At 40.2% G+C, this 27,573-nt stretch overlaps 1 protein-coding gene across 1 annotated transcript in view; it reads right to left on the bottom strand.

Annotated features, from left to right (window-relative positions):
* The window catches only part of LOC126212792 (neuralized-like protein 4), a 303,166-nt gene that overhangs the window by 72,188 nt on the left and 203,405 nt on the right, over positions 1-27,573 (bottom strand). The window contains exon 24 of the mRNA XM_049940194.1: positions 17,115-17,279. Coding sequence (XP_049796151.1) covers positions 17,115-17,279 — 165 coding nt within the window. The remainder of the gene's footprint in view (positions 1-17,114; positions 17,280-27,573) is intronic.

Genomic DNA, 27,573 nt, shown 5'->3' with positions numbered 1-27,573 from the left:
AGGAGACTTACCGGATGGGAAGAGAAGGAAAGACTGACTGTTGGGGACTGAATGGGGCAAGATTTGAAAACCTGAGAGCTTGAAGGTGGAAGGCAAGACAACATGCAAGACAGAGATTTCTACCAAAATACAGGGTGTCGGAAAAGTCTTTCCCTGTTTACATAAATTGATAACTCAGGCTAGAAGTAAGATACAAATATGAAACTGGTGTCTAATTGTTTACAAACTATCAAAGTTTTTTTCACAAATCAGTAAACTTCCACATGAGCACCCTCGGTAGCACGTAGCACATCTAGGCGATATTCAATTTCCGTCCACACATTAGCCAACTACACTGGAGGGATCGATTCGACGACTGTGGTTATCCGTTGCCGCAGGGTTTCAGGATCTGGTACACGTGTTCGGTAGACCTCGTCCTTGACATAAGCCCATAAAAAGAAGTCTGATGGGGTTATCTCAGGAGAGCGTGGAGGCCAAACCGTTGGCCCATCACGACCAATCCGTCGCCCAGGAAAGGTCGTATCGAGATAGGCGCGGACGTCCAAACCCCAATGGGGCGGTGCACCGTCTTGCTGAAACGAGACATCGGGGTGATACTGAAGCAGCTGAGAAACAGCATACAGTTGCAACACGTCCAGATACACTGCAAATGTGACGGTAGCCTCAGCGAAGAAGAATGGCCCAGTAATTCGATCGTGCAATAGCGCGCACCCCAACATTCGCCTTTGGACTGCCTCTGCTGCACTCCGTGACCTCGCCAGGGGGTTGTGAACCCCAACTGGGCACATTATGGCGATTCACTACTCCACTGACAAAAAAGGTCGCTTCGTCGGAAAAGGCAATTCGTCTGAGATAACCATTATCGTCCTCAATACGTGATAGCATTTCGACTGCAAAGTCATATTGACGTGTACTGTCATTGGGCAACAATGGAAGTCAAAGTTTACTGATGCGTGAAAAAAACTTTGATAGTTTGTCAACAATTAGACACCAGTTTCATATTTGTATCTTTCTTCTAGCCTGAGTTATCAATTTATGTAATCAGGGAAAGACTTTTCGGACACATTGTATTTTGTACAAGTTAAGAAGTGTTAAAATCTAAGTGTATTGTACATTACAGATGTGGCAGTGGATGGCAAAAAATGAAAGATGTATAAAACCAAAGGGGAGTGAAGAAAGAACTGCTTTCTGCGAATAAATGCTGACACGGAAGAAATTAACGTAAATTGAGGTCAGGTAGGTGGCGAGAACCGAGGACACGTCGTAACGCTAGTTCCCACTGTGGAGTTGAGAGAAAGTTGTGCCCGAGGGAATAATAAAGATGGCGTGTGTGCTGAAAGAGGAACTGAGTTCACGACTGTAATATTGTACAGCATGCTCTGCAGCAGGATATTGTTGCAACAGGAACGTGTGGCGTTTCACAGGTGGCTCTTCCTTACACAGAATATATTTCACCAGTTACAGGTGGTGGTAGGAAGGTGCACAGGCTCACAGGGGTAGGAGCCGTAGGGTCTGACAAGGATATTGTGGAGACAGAGAGCAACGGAAAGCTGTCCTAGGTGTGATGGGAAAAATTTCAGACCACGGATCTCATTTCAGGGCACGATTTTAGGAAGCCACGGCCCTGTCAAAGTAGCCGATTAACGCATTCCAGACCGGGAAAGTACCGAGTCACCGACGGTGTGCTCCGAAGCTATTTTGTGAAGGGATCCGCAGTACCGGGATTGGATGTAATGGTCTGGGAAGTCTGCTTTCGAAGTAGGCCGGTGGGGAAATTACGTCCAGTGAAGGCCGAGACGAGAACGGTAGTGTATTGCCGTAAAGAGTCTGCGTCCGAACAAATACGTTTGCCTCGGATACCGAGGCTGTACGGGAGGGAACGTTTGAGACAGAAAGGACGGCAACTGTCAAAATGTAAGTGTAGTTGTTTGCTGGTAGGCTCAATGTGGACAGAAGTGGGTAGCTGGCCTGGCAACTCACAATATCCTGTCGCAGTGCGCGCTCTACAAATGATAGTCGTGACCTCGGTGCTCGTTTCGGCACACGTGCCGTCTGGATTCCTCACCCGGACACCAGTTTCTCAGAACTAGACATTGAGAACTAGCGCTACAACAAGTCCTCAATTTTCATCACCCACCTGGCTTTAATTTACATTAATTTCTTCTGCTTCAGCTTTTCTTCATAGTAACTATACCTTTCTTCACTCCATTTTAGTTTTCTACATCTTTCATTTCTTGACCTGCCTATTTTTTTCCACGTCCCCTCCCAGTGCACTTAGCTCTTCACTCTTATCAACTCGTGCACGACTTTTTAGTAGTAATCTCTGTCTCGCATATTACCCCGTCATTCAACTTTAAGCTCTCAGGTTTTCAAATCTCGTCTGGTCCAGTCCCCAACAATAAGTGTTTCCTTCTCATCCCATATTGTAAGTCTCTCCTGGCCAGCAGTTCTGGAGGACTTTTTCTGAAATCTACCCCTTTTCCTAGACCTCTCCAGTCCTTTTCATTCACCCCTCTTCCATCCCCTTTAACCCTTTCGCCAGACGGAGCCACTAGTTCCAAAAGCTTGTCCGATTATTACCTCCTTTTTATGTCTGTGTTCTGCCACTGCTTAGATTTTTTTACCTATCGACTTACATTATTCTTCTTGATCAGAATCGCACTCTTCATTTCACCTTGTGTGTGTGTGTGTGTGTGTGTGTGTGTGTGTGTATGTATGTGTGTGTGTGTGTGTGTGTGTGTTTCTCGGTGATTTCTAATTGGTCTTATATGTGTGCTATTTTACTGCAAAAAGAGTTGGGATAAGAAGTTTAAAAGTAGGGGTGATGCAGGCAGCAGCATATATCGACAACACTGTTTTAAGCACCCCCCCCCCCCCACTTTTTCCCCGTGTATGAAAAATGAAAACACAAGCAAGCAGATGACGGCATATGCTAGCAGCATGCAGCAGTGAACCAGCTAGAAAGTTTTTTGGATGACAGACATCATGCAGTAATTATTGGCAGCAACAGCTGTGTCATTTGAAATAAGGGGGAAAAAATCCAAGTCAAGCACCTCAAATATCAGCGATCAACAGTTACTTAATCTCTACATAGAAGCATCAGTGAAAAGCAGTTTATATCACTGGATGTGATGTACCTAGCTCTTGTAATGGTACTTTGACTTCCGCAAAGTTATAATTTACGATCGCGCACGCAGAAGAGCGCTGCGCCAGCGACCGATTTTATAAATAATTTTGTTCTTTTTTTTTTTTTTTACTTTTTCGTAGTTTTTTTGTTTTTTAAGAACTAATGAAGATCTCTCTCGTCTTGATACGAAAGACGTGTATTTTTCCGTGATGTGTTGAATGTGCTTTTGGTGAAAATTAAAATTACATAACAATGCGATGTTGTCTCAATAGCTAATGAGGAGAAGATAAAATAAAAGGTAACACTACAATTGGCGTCCTGGTGACAGGACTTGCAATCTTCGGATTTGATACAAGTGCAGTTTGGATTTGATACAAGTGCAGTTTGGATTTGATACAAGTGCAGTTATTATAAATTTTGGACATTTTATCTAATTTTAACCACTTAATAGCATCAGAAAATGAATTTGGACTAAGTCTCATTCATTTCAATTGTAATGTTACGTTCATGAAATTTACAACAATATTGTTTTCCCTATTATTAATTTGTGTTAATTTTCATTTTCATGCTGAGGAAATTAATTTGGTAAAAAAAAAAGGGAAAAGGATAACGTTCCATGAAATAATTTGCACGGACGCGAACGAAAAATTTTGGATTGAAAACTCTATATTTGACGCTACATTTGTAACAAAAAAAAAAAAAAAAAAAAAAAAAAGGTGAGTACAGAAATTTACATTTTTTCCAGTTTCAAGCAGCCATCTGTACTTCCTTTATTCCGATCCATTTATTTCGAAATTATTTTTTCAAATTGTAGTTAAAATTGATTTACTACTATTATTGCAAATGATAAGTGAAGAGCATATTCACAGTCATTTATTTGTGAGAGGGAAATTTCAGTGCCAATGTAATAATTCAATTTCTAATTAGAAATCATATAGAAATATCCATTTCCATAAGAGAAATTTCAGACTTCAACATATCATATTTCAAAAAAATTTTTTTTTACCATTGGAAAATTTTATTTGCAATTAATTACGAAAATCGCAAGATGGACGCTAGACGCGTAGAAATTGTTTCCGCGGATGAGCTTAGTGAAAGTGACACATTGCAAAACATGTCCGACAGTCAAATGAATATTGAACTTAATAGGGAGGATGTTCAAGACATAATTTTACCGGATCGATTAAGACAACAACAACCCCTATATTTAAACAGATATACAGGCGAATGGAGAGTGAGTGCTACGCGACAAAACGTGACATTGACAACGTCAACTTCAGAACCAGACACGAAAAAATGACGAAACTAAGACACAGGACACTGACATGCTCAACCAGATTCTGAAGTTACTTGGTGACCAAAACAGAAAATTTGACAAAAGATTTGACGCTTTAGACGACAATTTAAAACGTGACATTGGGAAATTTGACACTAAATTCGATGAACTGACACGGGACATAAAACAAAATTTTGAAAAACAATCGAGACAAATTGCCGACTTGACAGAAACCACCAGTAGTCTTGGAAGGAAATTTACTGACTTATCAGACAAGGTTACGAGACAAGAAAAGGTATTTGTGGAATTCAGTGACAAGACAAAAACTGACTTACGACAATGTAATGAGAAATTGTTAACAGTAGTTTTTGAACAACAGAAAACCAGCACCCAAGTTGACGAATTACGACAGTCACACAATTCCGTAAAAACAAACCAAGAACACTTAGACCTGATGATTACAGACCTTTCAGACAGATTAAATGATGTAACATTGGAGCAGAAATCCTTACAGGAAAAGTTAGAGAAGCTTGAAGACAGAGCAGGTGTAGCATCTTTAAAGAATGACACAACTCTAGCAGAAAAACTTGTACATGAATGCAAATTATGTGATGATTATTTAGATGAGAAGTTTGAGACAATGACACAGATCATTTTAGATAAGACAAAGGAACAAGTAAAGGGAGAAACAGATAATATTCAGAAAGAGGTACGTAAACTTAAAAGAGAATGTAATACCAAATTCGTCAGTGATACCAAAACCCATAACAGACAACCAAAACATAAATGAGAATCATAATAATGCTAGACCCAACACACAGCCAAAAATAGAATTACCAATAAGTGATACAAATCCCAATGAACCATTTTCAATGCTACCACAAGATCAAAATTACTATCAGACATCACCACATACTATGCACAGTTTGACACAAAATACAGGACCCATAATACCATCGGGAGTAGCTGATGAAACATTAGTACGACATGGATACTTTCAGACATTTTCATGTGATGAGAAAGACAAAGTGCATCCGATTGTTTTCATCCTCTCTTTTGATGGTATTTTCCCGAGACATTGGTTAGAAGCTGATAAAATTCGATATGTTACAAATTTGTTACGTGGAAGAGCAACTAAGTGGGGAGCAGCAATTAAAAGACAATGTTTAACATTTGAACAGTTTGAACAAGCATTTCTTGAGGAATTCTGGTCGATCACAGAACAGCAAAGTTTAAAACGAGAAGTATACAATCCAGAAATTTACAACCCGAAGAAAGAGACTTTACGACAATACTTTGAACGCTACCTAGACAAAACATTATATTGGACAAAACCAGCAGATTTACCAGACGTAATTAGAACACTTAAAAGCCACTTACCATTCCCTTACCGTGATAAATTAATAGGAGTGTCCGAGGACAACATAAAGAATTTTTTTAGTTATGTTGATGAGATAGATGTTCTTTACAGAGATGAGATCAGGAATTTCAATCAATTGTATCCGATCCATTCAAGCAATTCGCGTACGTACAACAGAAATGACAAAGGCTATTGGAGTCCGCCTCCGACACCACAACAAAACATTCAAAGAAACAATTCACACTACACTGGGACAAATCCATTCAATATTAGGAGAAACAACTCGCAGCATTGGCAAGGAAACAGTAATTATTACTATAATGGTTATCCGAACAGTAATTACAATCAGAACAATAACAGTTATATTCAAAATAACAACAACAGAAGAAGGAACCGAAATTATACAGATCAAAGAAGAGAGGATAACAGGTACCATCCAGGATATTTTCAGAGAAACAACATCCAACAACATCCAAACATGTATTGCAGGAATAACAGTAATGACAATACCAGTTACAGTCATGGGCGAAATAATGTATGGGGAAATCACAATGGACAACCGCCACGACACATGCAATACAGCAACCCTCAATTTGTACCTAACGGAACTCCCAATGCGACGCGGGGTAATGTCAACAACCAAACAGCTGATACTTGGGTGACGCGCGACAGAAATGTAAATATTATTGAGTTGGGCAATGAACCCAACCCGCAGCAACAACCGAATTTGCCGGACAACGAACGACGACCGAGCTAAGCGCTCGAGTTACGGTCGATAGGGAGCAGGGCGCAACGGAACCGACGATTTGTTTTCTCCGATATGATGACAGTAAGAAAATAGAAAAAGAATTATATCAGGATGTAGATTTTAATAGTACCAGTAAAACAAAGAAGATTATCCAGGCTATAACACGAGTTATGATTGGTAGTGATGAAGTGGAAGTAATGTTAGATGCAGGAGCAGCAGCAAGTGTCATTTCAATGTCCTTATATAATGAACTCAAACAAATAATGAACATACAAACATTGCCAGTACAGAATTGTCACATTATAAGTGCCACCGGTAACAAATCAAAGAATGTGAAATTTCAAGTGCTAATTAACTTCACATTTTCAAATATACCACTCAATTACAGTTTTCTGGTAGTAGACAAATTAGTTATGCATTGCATATTAGGAATTGACTTTTTGAATGAATATCAAGCAATCATAGATTTAGGGAAAGGGAAATGTCATTTAACCGTAAACCAACAACAACTGACAATAAAGTTAACACAGGGTAAAAACTTAAACAGTAAACAAGGTAAATTTGAACAGTTACATTTTCTGTATCCACCAGCAATAAACATATGTGATTTAACTTTTAATGAAGCTATATCTCAGGGAATTAAACATAATAATTTATATGAGAAATGCACAGAATCTGAATATCTGACGAAGGAACAACAACTTGAATTACTTGAAGTTTTGCAGCAATTTGCAGAGGTATTTGTGGAGAAACCTGGAATTATTAGAGGCTATACTTATGAGATGGATGTTAAACCACACAAAACATACTGTAGAACATATTATAATATTCCTTGGTCAAAGAAACCCGCAGTTTTGAAAGAGATTGAAAAAATGCAAGCTTGGGGTATCATTGAAAGGTCACATTCACCATATTGCAGTCCGATCCTAGCAGTTAATAAAGAGGATGGTAGTGTAAGGTTAGTGCTGGACGCACGAGAAATTAACAAAGTTATAATCCCAATCAACACACGACCTATTAATTTGGAAGAACAACTTTTAAAATTTCATAATATACAGTATTTAACCAATATCGACCTCCCCTCATCATTTTGGCAGGTGAACCTCCATAAAAACAGTCGTAAATACACTGCATTTCTATGTGAGGGACGTAGTTATCAATTTTGTGTGCTACCCTTTGGTCTACGAGTGAGTGCTGGAGTATTTATTGAAGCCTTAGATGCTGTTCTTGGACCACAATTGTTATCGCAAATCACAGTTTATGTTGACGACATTGTCATTGCCACCACTACTTGGGAAGAACATGTAAATCTTTGAAGCAACTTCTGACTAAATTTTCTGACGCAGGTGTCACTATCAATTTATCAAAGACGAAATTAGGGAGGAGAGAAATCAAATTCCTTGGTCACATCATATCAACTGAAGACATTTATCCACACTCAAGAAAAATTGATGCAATAAAGAATTTTCCATCCCCACAGAATCGTAAACAACTCAAAGCCTTTCTTGGTCTATCTTCATTCTTCAGGAAATTTGTACCCTACCACCTTCTGAACAGTCGACATCTTCTATCTTTACTCAAAAGAAATAATATTTGGAAATGGACAGAGTTCTGTCAGACAGATTTTGAAGCGATTAAGAATGCTTTAGTTAATGCACCGTTGTTATGTCATCCTGACATGACGTCAGACTTTTGCCTAGTAACAGATGCAAGTTCCTATGGGCTCGGAGCATTTTTATTCGAAATTCATGTAGAAAATGAACAAACAGTCATCAAACCTATAAGTTTTGCTAGCCGCACGCTCACTGAATGAGAAAAGTCATATTCAGTGACCGAGCGCGAAACACTTGCCATAGTATGGGCGTTTCGCAAGTTTCGCTACTTTCTATGGGGAAAACGTACTAAGCTTTATACTGATCATCAAGCTCTTTCTTTCCTGCTATCATGCAAGTTATTACATCCACGTCTTGCACGCTGGTGTGCATCACTACAAGAATATGATTTTGATATTATATACATAAAAGGAGAATCCAACATTATAGCCGATGCTCTATCTCGTTTGCCACAAGGCCTACAAGAATTTTCGGATGTGACAGAACAAACATCAGATTTCAAAATTTTACTCATGTATGACGGTACATTTGCACCTTACTACAAAAACATGTGCAGGAAGTTAGCCATATTGCAGGACAATGATCCCAGGTGGATCCAGATAAAGAATAAATTAAGTGCAGGAACAGACCCACATCTTGAAAAATATTACACGTTACACAAAGAAGTATTATTTCACCGACGAAACCCTGAATCACAGCATTGGTGTGTTTGCTTACCTGAAGCTCATGTTGATGATTTTATTTTATTTACACACAGAACTTGGGGACACTATGGTGTAACCAAATGTACAGATAAGATTATACAATATTGCTATTTTCCAAATTTAAGGCGAAGAGTATCGAGTAATATTAGGAAATGCATCATATGTCAGAAAGCCAAATATTCTAATCGCACAAGCATCAATGAATTGCACCCAATCATACCTAAGAGGCCATTACAGCTAATTTCTTTAGATATTGCAGGACCCTATCCACAAGCACGTGGAGGAATGAAATACATCCTTGCTGTGTTAGATGTTTTCACAAAGTATTTAAAATTATATGCTTTACGTTCAGTTTCTACCACTGCTATTACCGGATGTCTATTAACAGATTATTTTGTAAGAATAGGAAAACCTGAAGTTATGATCACGGATAATGCAGCATATTTTACCAGTTTAAAATGGAAGACATTTATTGAAGAACAGAATGTTAAAGATATTTTAATTTCAAGATTTCACGCAGCAGGAAACCCAGTAGAAAGAACATTTCGAGAATTTGGACAGTTTATGAGAACACACACACCAGAGAAGCACACAAAATGGGTAGAATACCTAGCACCATTTGAACAAATAGTGAACAATTTAACTCACATTTCTACTGGATACACACCAACTGAATTAATTATGGATAAAACAGAAAGAAATGAATGGACAGACCCTCTACCTAAATTTACAGCAACAACAAATCATGTTAGTATAGAAGAAAAGGTAAGACAAGCTTACACAACATTATGTGACAAAGCTAAGGAAAGAAAGCAGAAATATGACAGAGGTGTCAGGAAAGCACAAACATTTCAAGTTGATGAGTTAGTTTTACTAAGAACACAAACTAAACCCACAAAACTGAAACATTTAAACAGGAAATGGCAGATCTTATACTCTGGACCATACCGAATTGCAAATATTCCACACCCTGGCTGTTATTCATTAGAATATCCATTAACACATAAACCCAGAGGTCTACATCCACACAGACATTTGAAAAAATACATACAGTAAAATGTTAGCCAATGAGAAGAAGATAATTAATATGATATACAGTTATGATGAGCCTACATTTAAGTTATACAGATACAATCTAATGAATGCAGGTAAGTCTAGAAAGCAATGTGAACCATCCAATAGCTAATAAGATATTTGGTTATAAGAGGAGTTGCTATTGAGGCATATACACATTAGAGGAGGCAGAGAACTGAACAGAATTATTTTCTTTAGGAGGCATGTGATAATAGTAATGTTGATATGAGTGATGTGAGTGACTGAATGAGATGAGTGAATGTAATTTTAGTTTAATAAGAGGATAAATAGTAATATGGAGAGAGGTAAATGGAATATAAGATGAGAAAAGGGTATTATTATTGTTGTTGTTGTTGTTGAAGTAAAAAGTAAGTGGTGATGAATAAGAGGAAAATATATATATATATATATATATATATATATATATATATATATATATATATATATATATAATGCTGAGGAATAAGTATATGTTATTTTGTGAAGAATGAATAATGGATAGGTGAGAATGTTATGAGTAATTGAGAATATGTTGAGAGGGGAGAAACACTATATCACATGTACTCATGGAATACAGAATGAAAGTAGTGGAAAGAATATTATTTATTGAAAGATTGGTATGCCTGAGATAATAACTTGTGTGATGTCTTATATATTCTTATAACTAAAGGTGAAAGTATAGATTTATGTGGAAAGAATTATTTACAGCAGCCACTGTTGGAAGTATACCAGAAGATTTAAATCTGTAACACTTTAACACTAATCTAATGGGAACGTGTAATGAAATTTTTGGAGTTATGTAGGCTTGACACATCATATTGGAAGAATTATTTAAGAGAACATATTTAGCAGTCATCTAGTGACATGATTAAAGCTCGTCTACTCAACTGAACTAATGCACCATTAAATAGAAAGGAGAATAAGGAGAAAACAAAACGTCAGTCCTCTGTTGCGGCTCATACTCTCATCCCTCCCTTAGAAAAATTTATACATGTTGATGAAATATATGACATTATATAATTCGTGATTATCTGACAGTATGGAGAGACATACACACATATTTATTTATGAATAGAATTTTACAGGTACCACAAGGTAAATACAGAATGGATATACAGCATGGAACGCAGCAGCAATTATCTAAGAAGATTTATTTATTTAATAAGTAAAACATTTATTTATATTGCTTGATACTCAAGAAAGGAAGGAGATGAACTACACAAACTTTATAGGAACATGATTGACTTGGACTGTATATATACACACACTTACCACACTGATGTACATATTTGTAGGATCCTAAGATATTTAGAGGGGCACCACTCTTGAGGGGTACCACTCTTAGAAACAGCAATAGTGGGGACACCACACTTAGAAATGGTATTAGGTATAGGAACTTTTACTTTATATTAAGTTAACATGTATTTTATTTATCATATTTTATTTTGTGTAGTCCACTGTAGGGGATGTAGTAGCCACCAGAAAGATCGCGGGAGGCGCACATTGGCACGGCGCGTCACGGACAGTAGTTGCCGCAAGTAGAGTGCCGTCCACCAGAGGGCACGCGAGAATTCGGACGCGACCTCTGCCGGCATGACAACAACAACAACAACAACAACTCCGGCAGCATGGGCCGTGCCCAGTCAGTTAACATCGGGCATGCCTAGGAGACAGTCCCGGTCTACGCTAAGTGAAGTGTGACGTAAACGTGAACAGTGTTACTACAGGGGATGACTTTACTAGTATTTATGAAGTAGTCAGCAACCATCCCATTAACCTATCCTCCTACAGAGGGCTGTCTTGAAGCTTGAAATATGTGTAAATTTTATTCCAGGAGGCAAGATGAATTTTAAGCTGAATATTCTAGCGAGTTGCCACAATTATCTTCAAATGTTGCAAGTGTAACGGGGGTGGGTGGGGGGGGGGAAAGAGCTAACAAATAAAATAAATAAAATGTATATTTCAATCTGAATGTAATGTAATTCACATGTCAGCACAATGATATTGAATGTAACGTAAAAAAATTGACTATATTTTTCATTTAATTCTGTATATGTACTATATGACAACAATGTATCTCATGTAATGATTAATTGTAAATATTTGTATATTTATGTACTTACTATATCAAGAAATGTATTTTAAGGAGATGTTAACGAGCTGCAAAGGACTTGTGCATGTAGCACATGATTCATATAAATGGAACTGAAAATGCAAAGAAGAAACCAACGTGATGGAACACTGGTCAAGCAATATTTACGTAGTGTCAATATGCTTTGAAGTGTATGGTGTTGTGGAAGCCGGCAGGTCTTCAGGTTGGTGTAAAAGACAAGCTCATCACCTGTCGTAGGCAGTGAGGTGTTTCCTGTGCCCTCATTGACCATTTATACCCCGGTAGACACCACCGAAAGTCGACTGCTGGAGATCACAATTTCGTGTTGACACATTGAACAAACTCTGGATTTTCTTCAAGTCACACGCAAGAGATCCAGGCAGTACACACACACTCAGAATCCGATACTACGTTTAAAGACATTGGAGCAATATAATAGAAACATTTATTGTTCGAATTAATTCCATTGTAAACACGAATCATGTGAACTGAATTCAAACGCTGTGCTAAGCAACGATAATACGCAGCAATTCAAAGACATTAATGTTACGACTCCTAAAGAAGATACACACCAAAAAGACTGTATACAAAGACTGATATGCAAAGAGCATTGTGCTCAGAAATATTTTTTGTAATATGTAAATTTGTTATTTTCTCATATATGTATGTATCTATGTACATTTTCTATACTGCCACGCTCGCTTGCGGAGCGTGTCAGTAGAGGAGGCATTGTAATGGTACTTTGACTTCCGCGAAGTTATAATTTACGATCGCGCACGCAGAAGAGCGCTGCGCCAGCGACCGATTTTATAAATAATTTTGTTCTTTTTTTTTTTTTACTTTTGCGTAGTTTTTTTGTTTTTTAAGAACTAATGAAGATCTCTCTCGTCTTGATACGAAAGACGTGTATTTTTCCGTGATGTGTTGAATGTGCTTTTGGTGAAAATTAAAATTACATAACAAAGCGATGTTGTCTCAATAGCTAATGAGGAGAAGATAAAATAAAAGGTAACACTACACTCTTTTTCGGTTTATTGCCTTGTTATAGGGTAAGAAGTGTTTGAACGAAGATCATCATTTGCATTATTATAATTATTTATGAAGCTGAGTCAATTAATAAATCTCCGTCACTTAAAATTTGTAAAGAAAATTAACTGAATTATTAGAAAGCTAATGGGAAATGTAATAAATACCGGTGTCTACACAAGTGCGGAATTCTGTTGCAGTTAACTTGTTTGCAATCGTTTTTTGAAAAGATTTCATTACTACATGCGGTAGAAATTCATTTATTTTTTTCAGATCAAGTAACCCCGTTGCAATTAGTTTCTTGTGCATTAATTTGACAACACAAGGGGATTATACACACATTCCTTCTTGGCGTACTAAATGACAAGAATCAGTTCCACAATTTTTTCTATCAGAAAATTACTGTAACCAAGTATTAATTTTATTGATAATTTTACACGCAGTGTCGGCAGAACTTCACACCGACCCAGCAGGTAAGCTGAGATTTTTATCTTTCAGTTATGTTCCACCACTGCCCACGTAAGATACAGAGAGGACTCTCTGTTTGTTCCACATACTATAAATGTTTTGTTTGTGACTGGTCGTGGTACAATTATTCTGAAGTATTTTCAAATATCTCTGTCACAACCCTTTGGCGCATTAATAAGTTAGCTGCCACAGCAACAAACATCAAAAAGATTATTTTTTTGTTAATCAGTTCATTATTCTTAGATGCACAACCTCTGGACCTCAATATGTATAAATTTATTATATTAAGTTTTTGATAAGAGTTTTTAAAAATAACCCTGCAGGGCTCCCAAAAAAAAAAAAAAAAAAAAAAAAAAAAAAAAAAAAAAAAAAAAAAAAAACACTTGGAGATGCTGCAATAAAATTGTCTCTAGAACTGAACAGGTAATTTAAAAATAACACAAAATAATGTGAGAACTGTACATCTTGCTCAGAGAGATTACGAATTGACTCCTTTTAATTTTCTTTCCTCCTACAGCACGTGTAGGTCAAAAAAACAACTTTTAGATTTCTGTGCAGAAATAATAATATAGATGTTACTGAACAAATAATTTATATAAAAACATAACACTGACATAAAATCCGTATAAAAATGTTAGTACTGGAATGAATTTCGATGTGTACAATTTTCAATACAAGACCAGATTATGTTAAGAGTGACATTTAATCGCACCAAAAGACTTGGTAATATTACTGCATACAAGGCACGCCTGTTACACCAAACTCTGTATTTGCATGTGACCCAAACACCTCTGTGCCATCATCACAGGGTTTTCTTTATCCAAATCTGTGAAATGTGAATATATTTTACATGATAACCAATCTATGAAAATTAGGCCTGCACACGGTTGTTAATTTTACATTATATGGCTTTACAGGACTATTTGTACATTATCCTGTACTGATACCCTCTCGTCTGCAATCGAGTAACGTCAATGTGAATTTTGTTGTGCCCAGATATTTTGTGCATACATTTGCTATTACTTATGTTTTGCTGGGCAAATCCTTTTTCTTTTGCATTCTGATGAGTTACTGAGATCCACTCACAAATATTACATACAATTTACAGAATTTTGATTGTAAAAAATGCTCTTCACTTCACCAAAACACAGAGTAAACGTTTTTACTGAGTGTACCAACCTAGTCAGTGTCTGCATATTCTCAAATGAGGCTCTGATTGTAAAAAATGCTCTTCACTTCACCAAAACACAGAGTAAACGTTTTTACTGAGTGTACCAACCTAGTCAGTGTCTGCATATTCTCAAATGAGGCTCTCTCTCTCTCTCTCTCTCTCTCTCTCTCTCTCTCTCTCTCTATATATATATATATATATATATATATATATATATATATATATATATCCGTTGGAGGCCTTTTTGGCTGAAAGCTCACTTGTTTGACAGTCATTTTGTTGTGCCTATCTGCTACTGAGCATCTCCGCTATATGGTGAGTACCAATTTATCATTTTCATAATACTGTCATTAGTCCATCCTGAATTTTCCACTGTTTGATTTTGCCTAACGGTGTTCCTTCCATCCCGTAACCCAGTGTTGTTTTCCTTTGCTAATATTTTCTAAAATATTACCATACTCAGTCTCTGACTTTTTTTTCCTTCTTTTTTTTCCCCTGTGTCTCACTTTTCACTTCAAAACTGCACCGTGTACTCTTACGAGCTGTGCTGTATCGACTAAGCCAGGCACGACACTGCTACAAGACCGTACTCCCTGTTGGTGCAGCATCTCACGTCTCACATTCCTCCCACCTATATTATTAATCCTTTACCTTCAATTTGATCACTCTCCCTACGTCACTCCCGTGTATTTTCACTCTGTATTTTCTGTACCTTCCTGTGTCACACGAACTTTTATCTCGCCCTTCCGAGCCCTCCCCACCACCCATTCCTTCACCTCTGTATTTCAGTTCATACCCACTAATTTCACCTGATCTAGTCACATTTGCCATCCCCCTCCTTCACACTTACCCACCCACGGACCTGCAACACACATAACAAATATTTTTCTTTTTTCTTCGATTTAATGCCAATTTCAGTTGGTTTTTGCTTGTCACTATAAGCATACTCCCTCTGATTTCACCTCGTTCCCAACATGTCAGTATTTTTGCAACTTTTTTGGATGTAATCCTACATTATTTACATATTTTTATCCACTTTTTCTACCATCGTGGATCCTCGTTCCTTCCATCTGTATCAATAAAGAAGAGTTTCCTTACCCCTAGCCAGAACTCAGCCCCACATACTGCTCCCGCGTCGTTGCTCGGCTCGTGGAATCCCCCCAAATGGCTTTACTGTCAAATTACCCATCTCTGGCTGTCACTCATCCTTCCACAATGACATCCACCTGTTCTGAATTCTGCCAATCCTTAGCCCTCACCAACATAGTTCTGCAAAACCAAAGCAACCAGTCTCAAACTTCCTTGCAACACCTTCTCTCCATCCATAAAATTCTCCTGCTATGCAACCCCAAATTGCTGGAACCCATAACACACATTGGAACTCTTCAGGAGAAGGCCTTCTGACCATAAGTTTACCGGTTTAGCAGTCTCTTCGATGTGCCCGTGTGCAACTCGATGTCTCCACTACACAGTGTGTACTCATCTATCTTTTCATAATATTGTCCATAAAATGTATATGTTAGACTTCTTTCGACATCCAGAGACCCCTCTTTATGGGTCCCACACAGTACCACTAATGTAAAGTACTAGGCGTTCGGATAGATAGTAAGCTGTTGTGGAAAGTCCACGTTCAGGATCTTGTTCAGAAACTAAATGCTGCTTTATTTACCATTAGAACAGTATCTGAAATAAGTCACAGTTCAACACGAAAAGTAGTCTACTTCGCATATTTTCATACGCTTATTCATGGTATTATTTTTTGGGGTAATTCTTCTGATTCAAAATGGGTATTTTTGGCTCCAAAACCGGCTGTTCGAGCTATGTGTGGTGTAAGTTCGAGAACCTCTTGTCGACCCCTATTCAGTAGTCTGGGAATTCTGACATTGCCCCCACAGTATAGGTTTTCTTTAATGTCGTTTGTTGTTAGCAATATTAGCTTATTCCCAAGAGTTAGCAGCTTTCACTCAGTTACTACTAGGATGAAATCAAATCTGCATGTGGAATGCACTTCCTTGACTCTTGTGCAGAAAGGAGTGCAGAATTCTGCTGCATCCATTTTCAATAAGCTACCACAAGAACTCAAAAATCTTAGCAGTAGCTCAAACGCTTTTAAGTCTAAACTGAAGAGTTTCCTCACGGCTCACTCCTTCTATTCTGTCGAGGAGCTCCTGGAAGAGCTGAAAAATTAAGCAAATTCCAGTGTCACATTGTTGATTTTCTTTATTTAAACTTACGAATTGTCGCCTGAATACATTTCTTATATTACATTTTATCTGTTTCTACTATCGTGTTATAATTTCATGTATTGACTCGTTCCATGACCACGGAGACGTCTCCTTAATTTGGTCCCACACAACAATAAATAAATAAATAAATAAATAAAATAAATAAATAAAAAAAAGGCAGCGTTGTGCCACACAGCGCCCACACGTACCTGGAAGACGTGGTCCCGCGGCAGCTGGCGGTCCGACACGACGAGCCCCTGGTTGTAGGACGCCGTGCGGCGTGCCGTCCGCCCGCCGGGCCCCAGCTCGATGTTGCGACCGAAGCGCTCGCTCCAGAAAGACATCAGGCTCTCCGCCTCGGCGTCCGACTGGCCCTGTGACGGTGGCATAACGGGACAGTAGTACGGAGTTACCCGACCGTCGACGTGACGCGAGTGCAAACGCGAGTGCTACTCGTAAGGTTAAGATCTCTTTAACAGCTGCAGAAACAGAAAGTAAACATATGGGAGATGACAGAAAGGTCCGTCTAATACACGCAGGTGCGACTGACGGTGCGACGCAGTGTGGCACACGGCAGCACAACTTCTTACGCAGGCGACACAGTTCGACACAGGCTGTCGCAGAAATGGGGCTACGTAGCATCTGCAAAACGAGCTGCGGTCATTCTCGTTTTTCGACAAGCGTCGCCAGACACCTACACGTCGCGATAAGGCCGTATTGCCGATGTCAATTTTCTCGGAAGGATTTCGTGTCCTTAAAATTCTTGCAACAAATATCAGAAGACGGCAACGGAATGCGAGAAGAGCTGCACGGGATCGACAGTCGTACACCGGAGGTCCGTTCCACGGTCGTATAAGGGTCAGGTTCCTTTCGGAGTTTGCCGATACAGTACCTCCGTATTTAGCAACCGTATAGAACTGCTCGCTCAATGAAAAGGATGTGCCTAAAGACTGGAAAGTAGCACAGGTCACACCCGTACTCTAAACAGGAAATTGAGGTAATCCACTGAATTGCAGACCCATATCACTGATGTCAAATTGCAATAGAACTCTGGAACACACACTGCATCCCAATATTATGAATTACCTCGAAGAAAGTGATGTACTGGAAAATAGCCAACACAGATTCAAAAAATATTGCTCTCATGTAACAGAACACGCCCTTTATTCACACAAAGTAATAACAACTATTGCCAGGCATCTCAAACTGATTCCGTATTTTTATATTTCCAGGACGCTTTTGACACCGTGTCTCACAAGCAACTTCTAATCAAATTGTACGCCTACGGAGTATCGTCTCAGTCTTGTCACTCAGAAACCTGATTTCCAGTCACAAAAGTCATTGTCGATAATAACTGACAGAACGTCATCGAGTAAAACACAAGTGATTTCTTAGAGTCCCGAAGGAAGTGGTGTAGGTGTACTGCTGTTCCTGATCTACAGAAATGCCTGCAGATGATGCTATTATTTACCGTTTTCTAAAGTCAACAGATAATCAAAACCAATGGCAAAGTGATTTGGACAAGATACCTCTACGGTGGGAAAAGTGGCAATTGACTCTAAATGTTGAAAAGTGTTAAGTCATCCACACAAGTAAGAAAAGGAATCTACTAAATATTGGTTACACAAATTAAATCACACAAAACTAAAGCTTTAAATAGGACTACAATTAAAAATAACAAACTGGAATGATCACACTGATAATGATGTGAGTAAAGTGAACTAAAAACTGTGAATTACTGGCAGGAAAGTGCAACGGATTTGCTAAAGAGACACCCATACCACACTTGTCTGCCTCCTTCTGGGGTATTGCTGTACGGTATGGGATCCTCAACAGATAAGATTCACAGAGGGCATCAAAAAACTTCAATGAAGGACAGCTCGTTTTGTATTTTCACGAAATAGGGGAGAGAGTACCACAGATTGCGGATAAGATAGACAAATTTGGATGGCAGTCATTAAAACAAAGGCACTTTTCACTGGGGGAGGACCTTCTTGTGAAATTTCTGTCACCAACTTCCACCTCAGAGAGCGAAAATATTTTGGTGGGGCTCACCTACATAGGAAGAAATGATTATCGTAATAAAATAACAGAAATAATTGTTCACAGAGAAAAGTTTAAGTGACAGCATTTCCCACACACAGTTCAAGAGTGGAATAACACAGAAACGGCTCGAAGGTGGTTCGACAGACCCTCTGCGATGTACTTATTTGTGAACTACAAATCGGTTGTGCAGATGTAGATAAAACAAATTGTAGGAAAAGCAGATGTCAGGCTGAGACTCATAGGAACAATTGAAGGACACGTAATTCGTCCACGACAAAACATTTGTGCGACTCATTTACGAGTATTGTGAAATGATCACTGCTAGAATGTCTGAGAAATTTGAGCTCACATGCAGGTCGTAATGGAACTGTTCCAACTTACCACCTCATTTTTCGTCAAGTACTGAAGAACCCGATACACCATAATTTAAAGCTAACTTGTTATACTCCATAATGCACGGGATGTGTGTGTGCATTCTTATCTACAGTGCTGTCTCCTGGGCAGCAAGTGTGCCATAGAGAATTGTCTCTCTCTCTCTTTGTGGAAACAATGAGACACCTTACTGACAAATACTGTGTACATTAAAATGTGAAGTGTGCTTTCATTCAAATGTATTTACAAAAGCATTACAATACAAAACTTTTAATTATTTGATATTTGTTGAAACATACTACAGGGCGGACTGTTTTATAATCATCTCACTCAAATTGTTTACAAATGAATCACTGTCATCAAAAGCATTGTCATTCCTGTCTTCTTACAGAGATTCCTTTAAAGGTCAACAATCTCTTCCTCAGAAAGGACTGTATGTGATGAACTTGCCATTTTGCACCTGATAATTCGAACGTGATAATTACAGCCTCTGTCTCAGCACGTACACTATGTGATCAGAAGTATCCGGACACACCCAAAAACATACATTTCTCGTATCAGGTGCAGTGTGCTGCCACCTACTGCCAGGTACTCCATATCAGCGACCACAGTAGTCATTAGACATCGTGAGGGAGCAGAATGGGCCGATCCGTGGAACTCGCGGACTTCCAACGTGGTGAGGTGATCGGGTGTCACTCGTGCCACACGTATGTACGCGAAATTTCCACACTCCTAAACATCCCTAGGTCCACTGTTTCCGATGTGATAGTGAAGTGGAAACGTGAAGGGACACGTACAGCACAAAAGCGTACAGGCCGACCTCGTCTGTCAACTGACAGAGACCGCCGACACTTGAAGAGGGTCGTAATGTGTAACAGGCAGACATCTGTCCAGACCATCACACAGGAATTCCAAACTGCATCAGGATCCACTACAAATACTATGACAGTTAGGCGGGAGCTCAGAAAAGTTGGATTTCACGGTCGAGCGGCTGCTCATAGCCACACATCACGCCGGTAAATGCCAAACGACGCCTCGCTTGGTGTAAGGGGCGTAAACATTGGACGATTGAACAGTGGAAAAACGTTGAGTGGAGTGACGAATCACGGTACACAGTGTGGCGAAGCGATGGCAGGGTGTGGGTATGGAGAATGCCCAGTGAACGTCATCTGCCAGCGTGTGTAGTGCCGACAGTAAAATTCGGAGGCGGTGGTGTTATGGTGTGGTCGTCTTTTTCATGGAGGGGGTAGTTGAACAATTCGGGGATTGCATCTTTCAACACGATCGAGCACCTGTTCATAATGCACGGCCTGGGGCGGAGTGGTTACACGTCAACAACATCCCTGTAATGGACTGGCCTGCACAGAGTCCTGACCCGAATCCTACAGAACACCTTTGGGATGTTTTGGAACGCCGACTTCGTGCCAGGCCTCACCGACCGACATCGACACCTCTCCTCAGTGCAGCACTCTGTGAAGAATGGGCTGCCATTCCCCGAGAAACCTTCCAGCACCTGACTGAACGTTTCCCTGCAAGAGTGGAAGCTGTCATCGAGGCTAAGGGTGGGCCAACACCATACTGCATACCAGCAATATCGATGGAGGGCGCCACGAAGTTGTAAGTCATTTTCAGTCAGGCGTCCGGATACTTTTGATCACATAGTGAATATCTTTGAATGTAATCTTTGTATATCTTCGTAACTGTCAACAAATAGTACGGAGCACAGAGTCCGTTAAGGAGTAGCGAGTTGGAAGTAGACGTGGAGTTTGGACCGTGAATTCAATTGGTTTTGTCTAGTAAAAATGTGGTTAATGTTTTCCTTACAGTTCAAATGTAATTTGTGAACAATGAAGAAAATAACAAAGCCGATTAAGAAACATTTGGAAGCAGTGTCCAAATTACATTGTCGAACCTCGTCATACTCGGCAGACACGAGCACTGTTTTCTACCGTGAGCCACAATACTCTGCAAGCGAGAAATTCGTTGAGGAGCAGCAACAGACAGATATTGAGCAATTATCCTTTTCGTCAAGCAATTATCCTTTTCATCTAATAATTATAAAAATAATGGAAATTTTTTGACGAAATAAAATGCAAAATAAGGGAAAGATGACCACCCACGTATAGAAGATTGATGTGTGTAGGTAGGTGTAGGTGTAGGTGTAGGCAGAGCGGCTGCCTTCCCCTCGTCCTACGTATCTCCTAATAACCAGCTGCACTTACTTAATAATGTAACGTAAACAAGTGCACTTTCTTCGAGTTTAATTTCTGTCGATTATTTATTCGACAGCAGGGAGGAGGGTGTCTCCTCGCACACCGGTCGCAAAGCTGACGCAACAGGAACCCGGAAGCACCCCCCCCCCCCCCACAGTGTCGACGTGGGTGTGGAACTGGCGCAGGCGGTGCCGTCGGGCTGTGCCACTAGTCTGGCTGCGCACCTCAGTCACTCGCGACAGTCTACATCTACATATACTGTGCAACTCACAGTTAAGCGTTACGAAACAGTTTGTAGAACCACTGTGGGACAACTTCTCTCTGCCCCGGTGCCAAATAGCGTGTGAGAAAAAAATGAACACCAAAAATCTTCTGCTGAGAGGTACGACTTCTCTTATTTTATTACAGTAACCATTTTTCCCTACGTAGGTGGGCACTGACAAAACATTCTCACATTCCGAGGAGAAAGTTACCGATCGAAATTTCGTGGAAAGATCTCACCGCAACAGAGAACGGCTCCGTTTTAACAGCTGCCGCCCTTACTCCCTTATCGCATCCGTGGCACTCTCTCCCCTATTTCGTGACAGTGCAAAATGAGCTGCCGTTCTCCGAATCTTTTTCGACGTTCTCCATCGGTCCTATCTAGTAAAGGTCCCGTACCGCACGGCAGTACTCTGGAAGAGGACAGACACGTGCAGTGAAGGCCATCTCTTTAGCCGATTTGATGCAGAACCTCTTAAGTGTTCGACCAATAAAGCGTAATCTTCGGTTCGACTTCCTCACGACACTTTCTTTGTGACGGCTACAATTTGAGTTGCTTGTATCTGTAATCCGTAGGTACTGAGTCGAATCTATAACCTTAAAATCTGTGCTACTTATCAGATAACAATTTTAATTGAAGGTTTTAAGTACTTGTGTGGAAAAGATGACAGTTTTTAAGGTTTAGGATTAACTGATACTTCTTGCACTACAGAGATATCTCCTCTGAATCATTTTACAATTGGTTTTGATCTTCTGACAGCATCACCTGCAAACAATCTAAGTGCTCTGTCTGTATTGTCACCTCAAACATTTATATGAATGCAGAGGGCCTATAAATCTTCTGTTTTACTTAACAACATTCCTTCAATTATTACAGACTGTGACCTGTGCGATAGGAATTCACAAATCCGTTCGCCTGACGGAGACGGCTCTCCACAGGCACACAATTTGATTAGAAGTAATTTGTAATGAAGAGCATCAAAAGCCTTACGGAAATCCAGAAATACGGAATCAGTTCGAGATCCCCAGTCGATAGCACTTATTACTTCGTGCGAATAGAGAGCTAGTTGTGTTTCACGAGAACAATATTTTCTGAACCCGTGTTGGCTATTTGTCAATAAATTGTTATTTTTGAAGTAATTTGTGATGTTCAAAGACATTATCACTATGTGGTTTCCCTGCTTGCACAATTATCAATTGTTATTTACAAATAGAACTACAACACCTTTGCCAGCGTTTTACGTAACTCGCACGCTCGATTTGTAAACCCGGCACGAGCAGATGCACCTTCCCGACGAATTGAGACGCTTTTCGACCCTGTCGATCGCATTACGTCGTGGCAGACATCAGTTCTATTTGCAGTGTTGAAGACAAGTGTGTGCGTGTGTGTGTGTGTGTGTGTGTGTGTGTGTGTGTGTGTGTGTGTGTGTGTGTGTGTGTGTGTGTGTGTGAATATGATGAAGTGAATTTAAGACAGTATTTTTTATATTTTCTGAAAGAAAAGGAGCTAGGATTTGTCTACCAGCAAAAGGCATACAACATTACTCCATCTAATGTTTGTTAACTGGTAACAGTGAGAACAACACTTACATTACAATTTCAACCAATTTGAGAATCATTAACCTGCATCCTGAGGTTGTCATACTTTAAATGTGAACATTTCATATAAATGAGTATGAAGTTTAAGCTGTATTAACTTGTCAAAATCAGATTTACATAGCACCTAAAATATTTATTCCGACACATGTATTCGACACTTCGAAACAAACGTCTCCAAAATCCTTTAAAGTTTATTCTGTAATAATGTTTTGTCTTCTGCCATGTGATCCTTACACCTATTAGTTTCCAGACGCCATATTTGTTTACAAAATATGACAGTTGACATTGATGTATTATGACAGTGAAAGGAACCTGTGACCACTGGAGGTACTCTATTTTAGTTATTTTATTCTTATCTTTGCCATCACATATGTGTTTAGTTTTTGTCAAAAGGAACCCAAAACCATATTCTGAAATAGTGTTTTGTTTCTCCACTAGACAATGCCACAAGTTCCTCCAAAAAATCACAACACAACACAACACAACACAACACACACACCATACTAATAAATGTAAATTCACCTCATGATGGAGGTTTAAAAGTCTGAAACGCATCGTGCAGATAAATGAACAGTGACTATCAACTGTAAACTGTAAACTTGTTTCATTTAATTCAGTGGTGTCATAACTCCGGTTCCTATACAGGGTGAAGCAAAATTTGCGCACTCGGGCTTCGCAGTGCGACTCCTAACGTGCCAGTGATAAAAAAAGGTCTGTCACAAAATTTTGCCCGGCGAGTGCGTCTGGCAGGAAAAGGACGTTTAAGAGTGGCACTCTGGCAACACTGTAACCACCTGTGTCAGGACACTCGGTAGTGCTTACTGTTGGTTCAGTCGATGGAGTTTTGAGTCAGCAAGCAAGAGCTCGATGGTTCGAGCCTGGGCTGGAGCGTAAATTTTTTTTTTTTTTTTTTTTGCTAATTTCCTTCTGACATTTCATACTGCAATATACACTGTTTCTTAGGTCACACGTATCCTCAAGTTTCAACATTTTGTAACGCTGAACGTAACAAATACACGGTTAGACAAATAAGGAATAGACAGTTGAAACTAATGACCTGTCACGGGACAGAATAACTACAATAGCAATATCAATTTCTGGATTCTAAAGATGATAGCACAGTACAATAACACGACGTCTACTCGTCATTTATACTACACGTAATAGGAGCACTCGGAGTCGCACATGAGGCAACCAGTGACAATAGTGATGTCCGTATTAACGACTGCACGACCGTCGCTACAGAATACGTTGTCCTCAGAACGACAGATACTCGAAGTGACCTCCCCGCACGTCCAAACATTTCGCGACCCCGTGTCGTACAGCTCCGGATCCTTTGCAGCAGAGCTCCGTCCACAGTAACAAGAGCAGTACGAACACGCGCTAGCGATTCATTCACATTCGTTGGCCGAGTAGAGTACACGTGCCTCTTCAGGTGTCCCCACAGGAAGAAATCTAGGGAATTTAAGTCAGGTGAACACTGTAGCCGTACAACTGGACCTCCACGTCCGAGCCATTTTCCTGGAAATGTTCTGTCCAAATACTGTCGCACATTAATTCCGGAGAGTGGAGGTGCACCATCGTGTCGGAACCGTATCCTCTGCCAGACCAGCCGGTCAGGCAACACGCAGGGGCCCAAACTCCCGTCACCCAGTATTCCGGCCCAGACGTCAGTACCGAAACGAACTCGATACCCGAGGTTGCGGGTGACGTGCGGGTTAGCCTCACACCCGTCGTGGGCACTGTGCAAATCGAAGACACCCTCACGAGCGAATGCCGCTTCGTACGACCGTATTACGGTGTTCACGAATTAACAGTCGGCTTCCTATTGTCGGAACCGTTCACAGAATTGCATCTGCCGTTGGCGATCTGTGGGGTGCAGGTGTCGTGCGAAAGTATAACGATCGGGGTGCAGGCCGGGCTCGTGCAGCACGTTAACATCCGCGTTTCGCGAGACGCGCAGCCGCCGTGCTTTGCCGAAGTTCTCAGTGTACGGCCTCCAGAATAGTTTCGGAGTACGGCGAGTCCACGGACGACCTCCGTCACGCAGTGGTGGAGGGAGAGAACTCGACTCCCGAAGGCGCAGCTCCGGACGACAAAACGTATTTTGAGTCGGACGGCGTCGACGAGGATTTCAGGCAGCATATTCACAAGTGGTAACACCGGCCTGGTTGTCAGATGCACTGGAGACCAGAAGCATACCCGCATATCCACAATGAGAAAATTCGACACGTGTCATCCGAAGACCAGTATCAGTTGCAAAGCAGTTTAGAAGAGATTGCTGTACGGTGTGGCAGGTGGCAGTTGACGATAAATAACGAAAAGTGTGAGGTGATCCACACGAGTTCCAAAAGAAATCCGTTGGAATTCGATTGCTCGATAAATAGTACAATTCTCGAGGCTTTCAATTCAACTAAGTAACTGGGTGTTAAAATTACGAACAATTTCAGTTGGAAAGACCACATAGATACTTTTGTGGGGAAGACGAGCCAAAGGTTGCGTTTCATTGGCAGGACACTTGGAAGATGCAACAAGTCCCCACTTACACTACACTCGTTCGTCCTCTGTTAGAATATTGCTGCGCGGTGTGGGATCCTTACCAGGTGGGATTGACGGAGGACATCGAAAGGGTGCAAAAAAGGGCAGCTCGTTTTGTGTTATCACATAATAGGGGAGAGAGAGTGGCAGATATGATTCGCGAGTTGGGATGAAAGTCATTTAAGCAAAGACGTTTTTCGTCGCGGCGAGATCTATTTACGAAATTTCAGTCACCAACTTTCTCTTCCGAATGCAAAAACATTTTGTCGAGCCCAACCTACATAGGTAGGAATGATCATCAAAATAAAATAAGAGAAATCAGAGCTCGAACAGAAAGGTTTAGGTGTTCGTTTTTCCTGCGCGCTATTTGGGAGTGGAATGGTAGGGATATAGTACGATTGTGGTTCGATGAACCCTCTGCCCAGCACTTAAATGTGAATTGCGGAGTAATCATGTAGACGTAGATGTAGACACTGGAGTCTGTCACAGGCACGTTTCTCCGCTGGCAACCAGTCCCTGTCTGGTGGAAAGTGCAAACACTATAAACACGCTGTCAGTCCTGCCAGCTGTTCCACCTAACGCGCCTTAACCCTCTGACAGATACTGTTCTGTACGATTTATCCAAATACCGCTAATTGTGAAATGTTGGGTTTCGAATTACACTGTTTGCCTAACGGTAATAGACACGACCTTTCTACAATCCCATTGATAAAATAATAACAACAATAATAATATTAATGTATTGAGGTACATACTAAACAGCATGCGGTTATCAAACCCAGTGTTGAAAGGCATAATTATTGGGATCAGGTGATGATACATACAAATAGTAATCGAGTTTGGACATTGTTTGCAAAACACGTTGCTAGTACTACTGGTAACGTAGGCCCTAAGAATGAGGCAAGAATAATAGTTGGTCCTAATCTATTAGATCATTGGAGGAGGGTACAAAGAAAACAGGTTTGCCATCTAGTAGATGAAGTGGTGCGAATAAATTCGTGTGTACGACGTGGAAAGGGCTGACCGATCTTCCATTTCTACGATTGTAGTATGTAAGTGCAAATCTTTTCTAGAGGACCCGCTGCAATCGCTGTTGGCAATTAAGATGCCAGATGCCGTACCACCAGGACTACATTTACCAAATAAAAAACTAACTACTCAACCCGAGATCGAACCGTCGACCTCCTGCACGCTAACCCAAAACTCAATCCACTGGACCAACTGTACAGCACTACTTATTTGTGCCATTATAGATAGTTACCGTACATGTGGTTACCGTGTTGCCATACAGCCACTCTTTAAAGTCGTTTTTCTGCCACATGAAATTTTGCGAGACATTTTTTTATCGCCGGCACGTGAGGAGTCGCACTGCAAAGCCCGAGTGCGCAAATTTTGCTTCACCCTGTAGAAACAGAAAAGGAGCTGCGGATATAAAACTCTGATTGTAATTTTACTGGATAAAAATATCAGCTGTGGCACTATGTCACCTGAAAGAATCTTAGATGAACCTGCAACCAAACGCTTCACAAACTGCTCTTCGTGAGCTTTCTTGTACGGGGGGCCACACTCGTATAGAATTTTTTTAAAGAAATTTCTGCCATTTGACTGTTAATTGTTCATTTATTTTACACAGTCAGGG

Source organism: Schistocerca nitens, chromosome 11 (genome assembly GCF_023898315.1).
Source record: "Schistocerca nitens isolate TAMUIC-IGC-003100 chromosome 11, iqSchNite1.1, whole genome shotgun sequence".
Classification (NCBI taxonomy): Eukaryota; Metazoa; Arthropoda; class Insecta; order Orthoptera; family Acrididae; genus Schistocerca; species Schistocerca nitens.
This window is presented reverse-complemented; position numbering and strand designations above follow the sequence as displayed.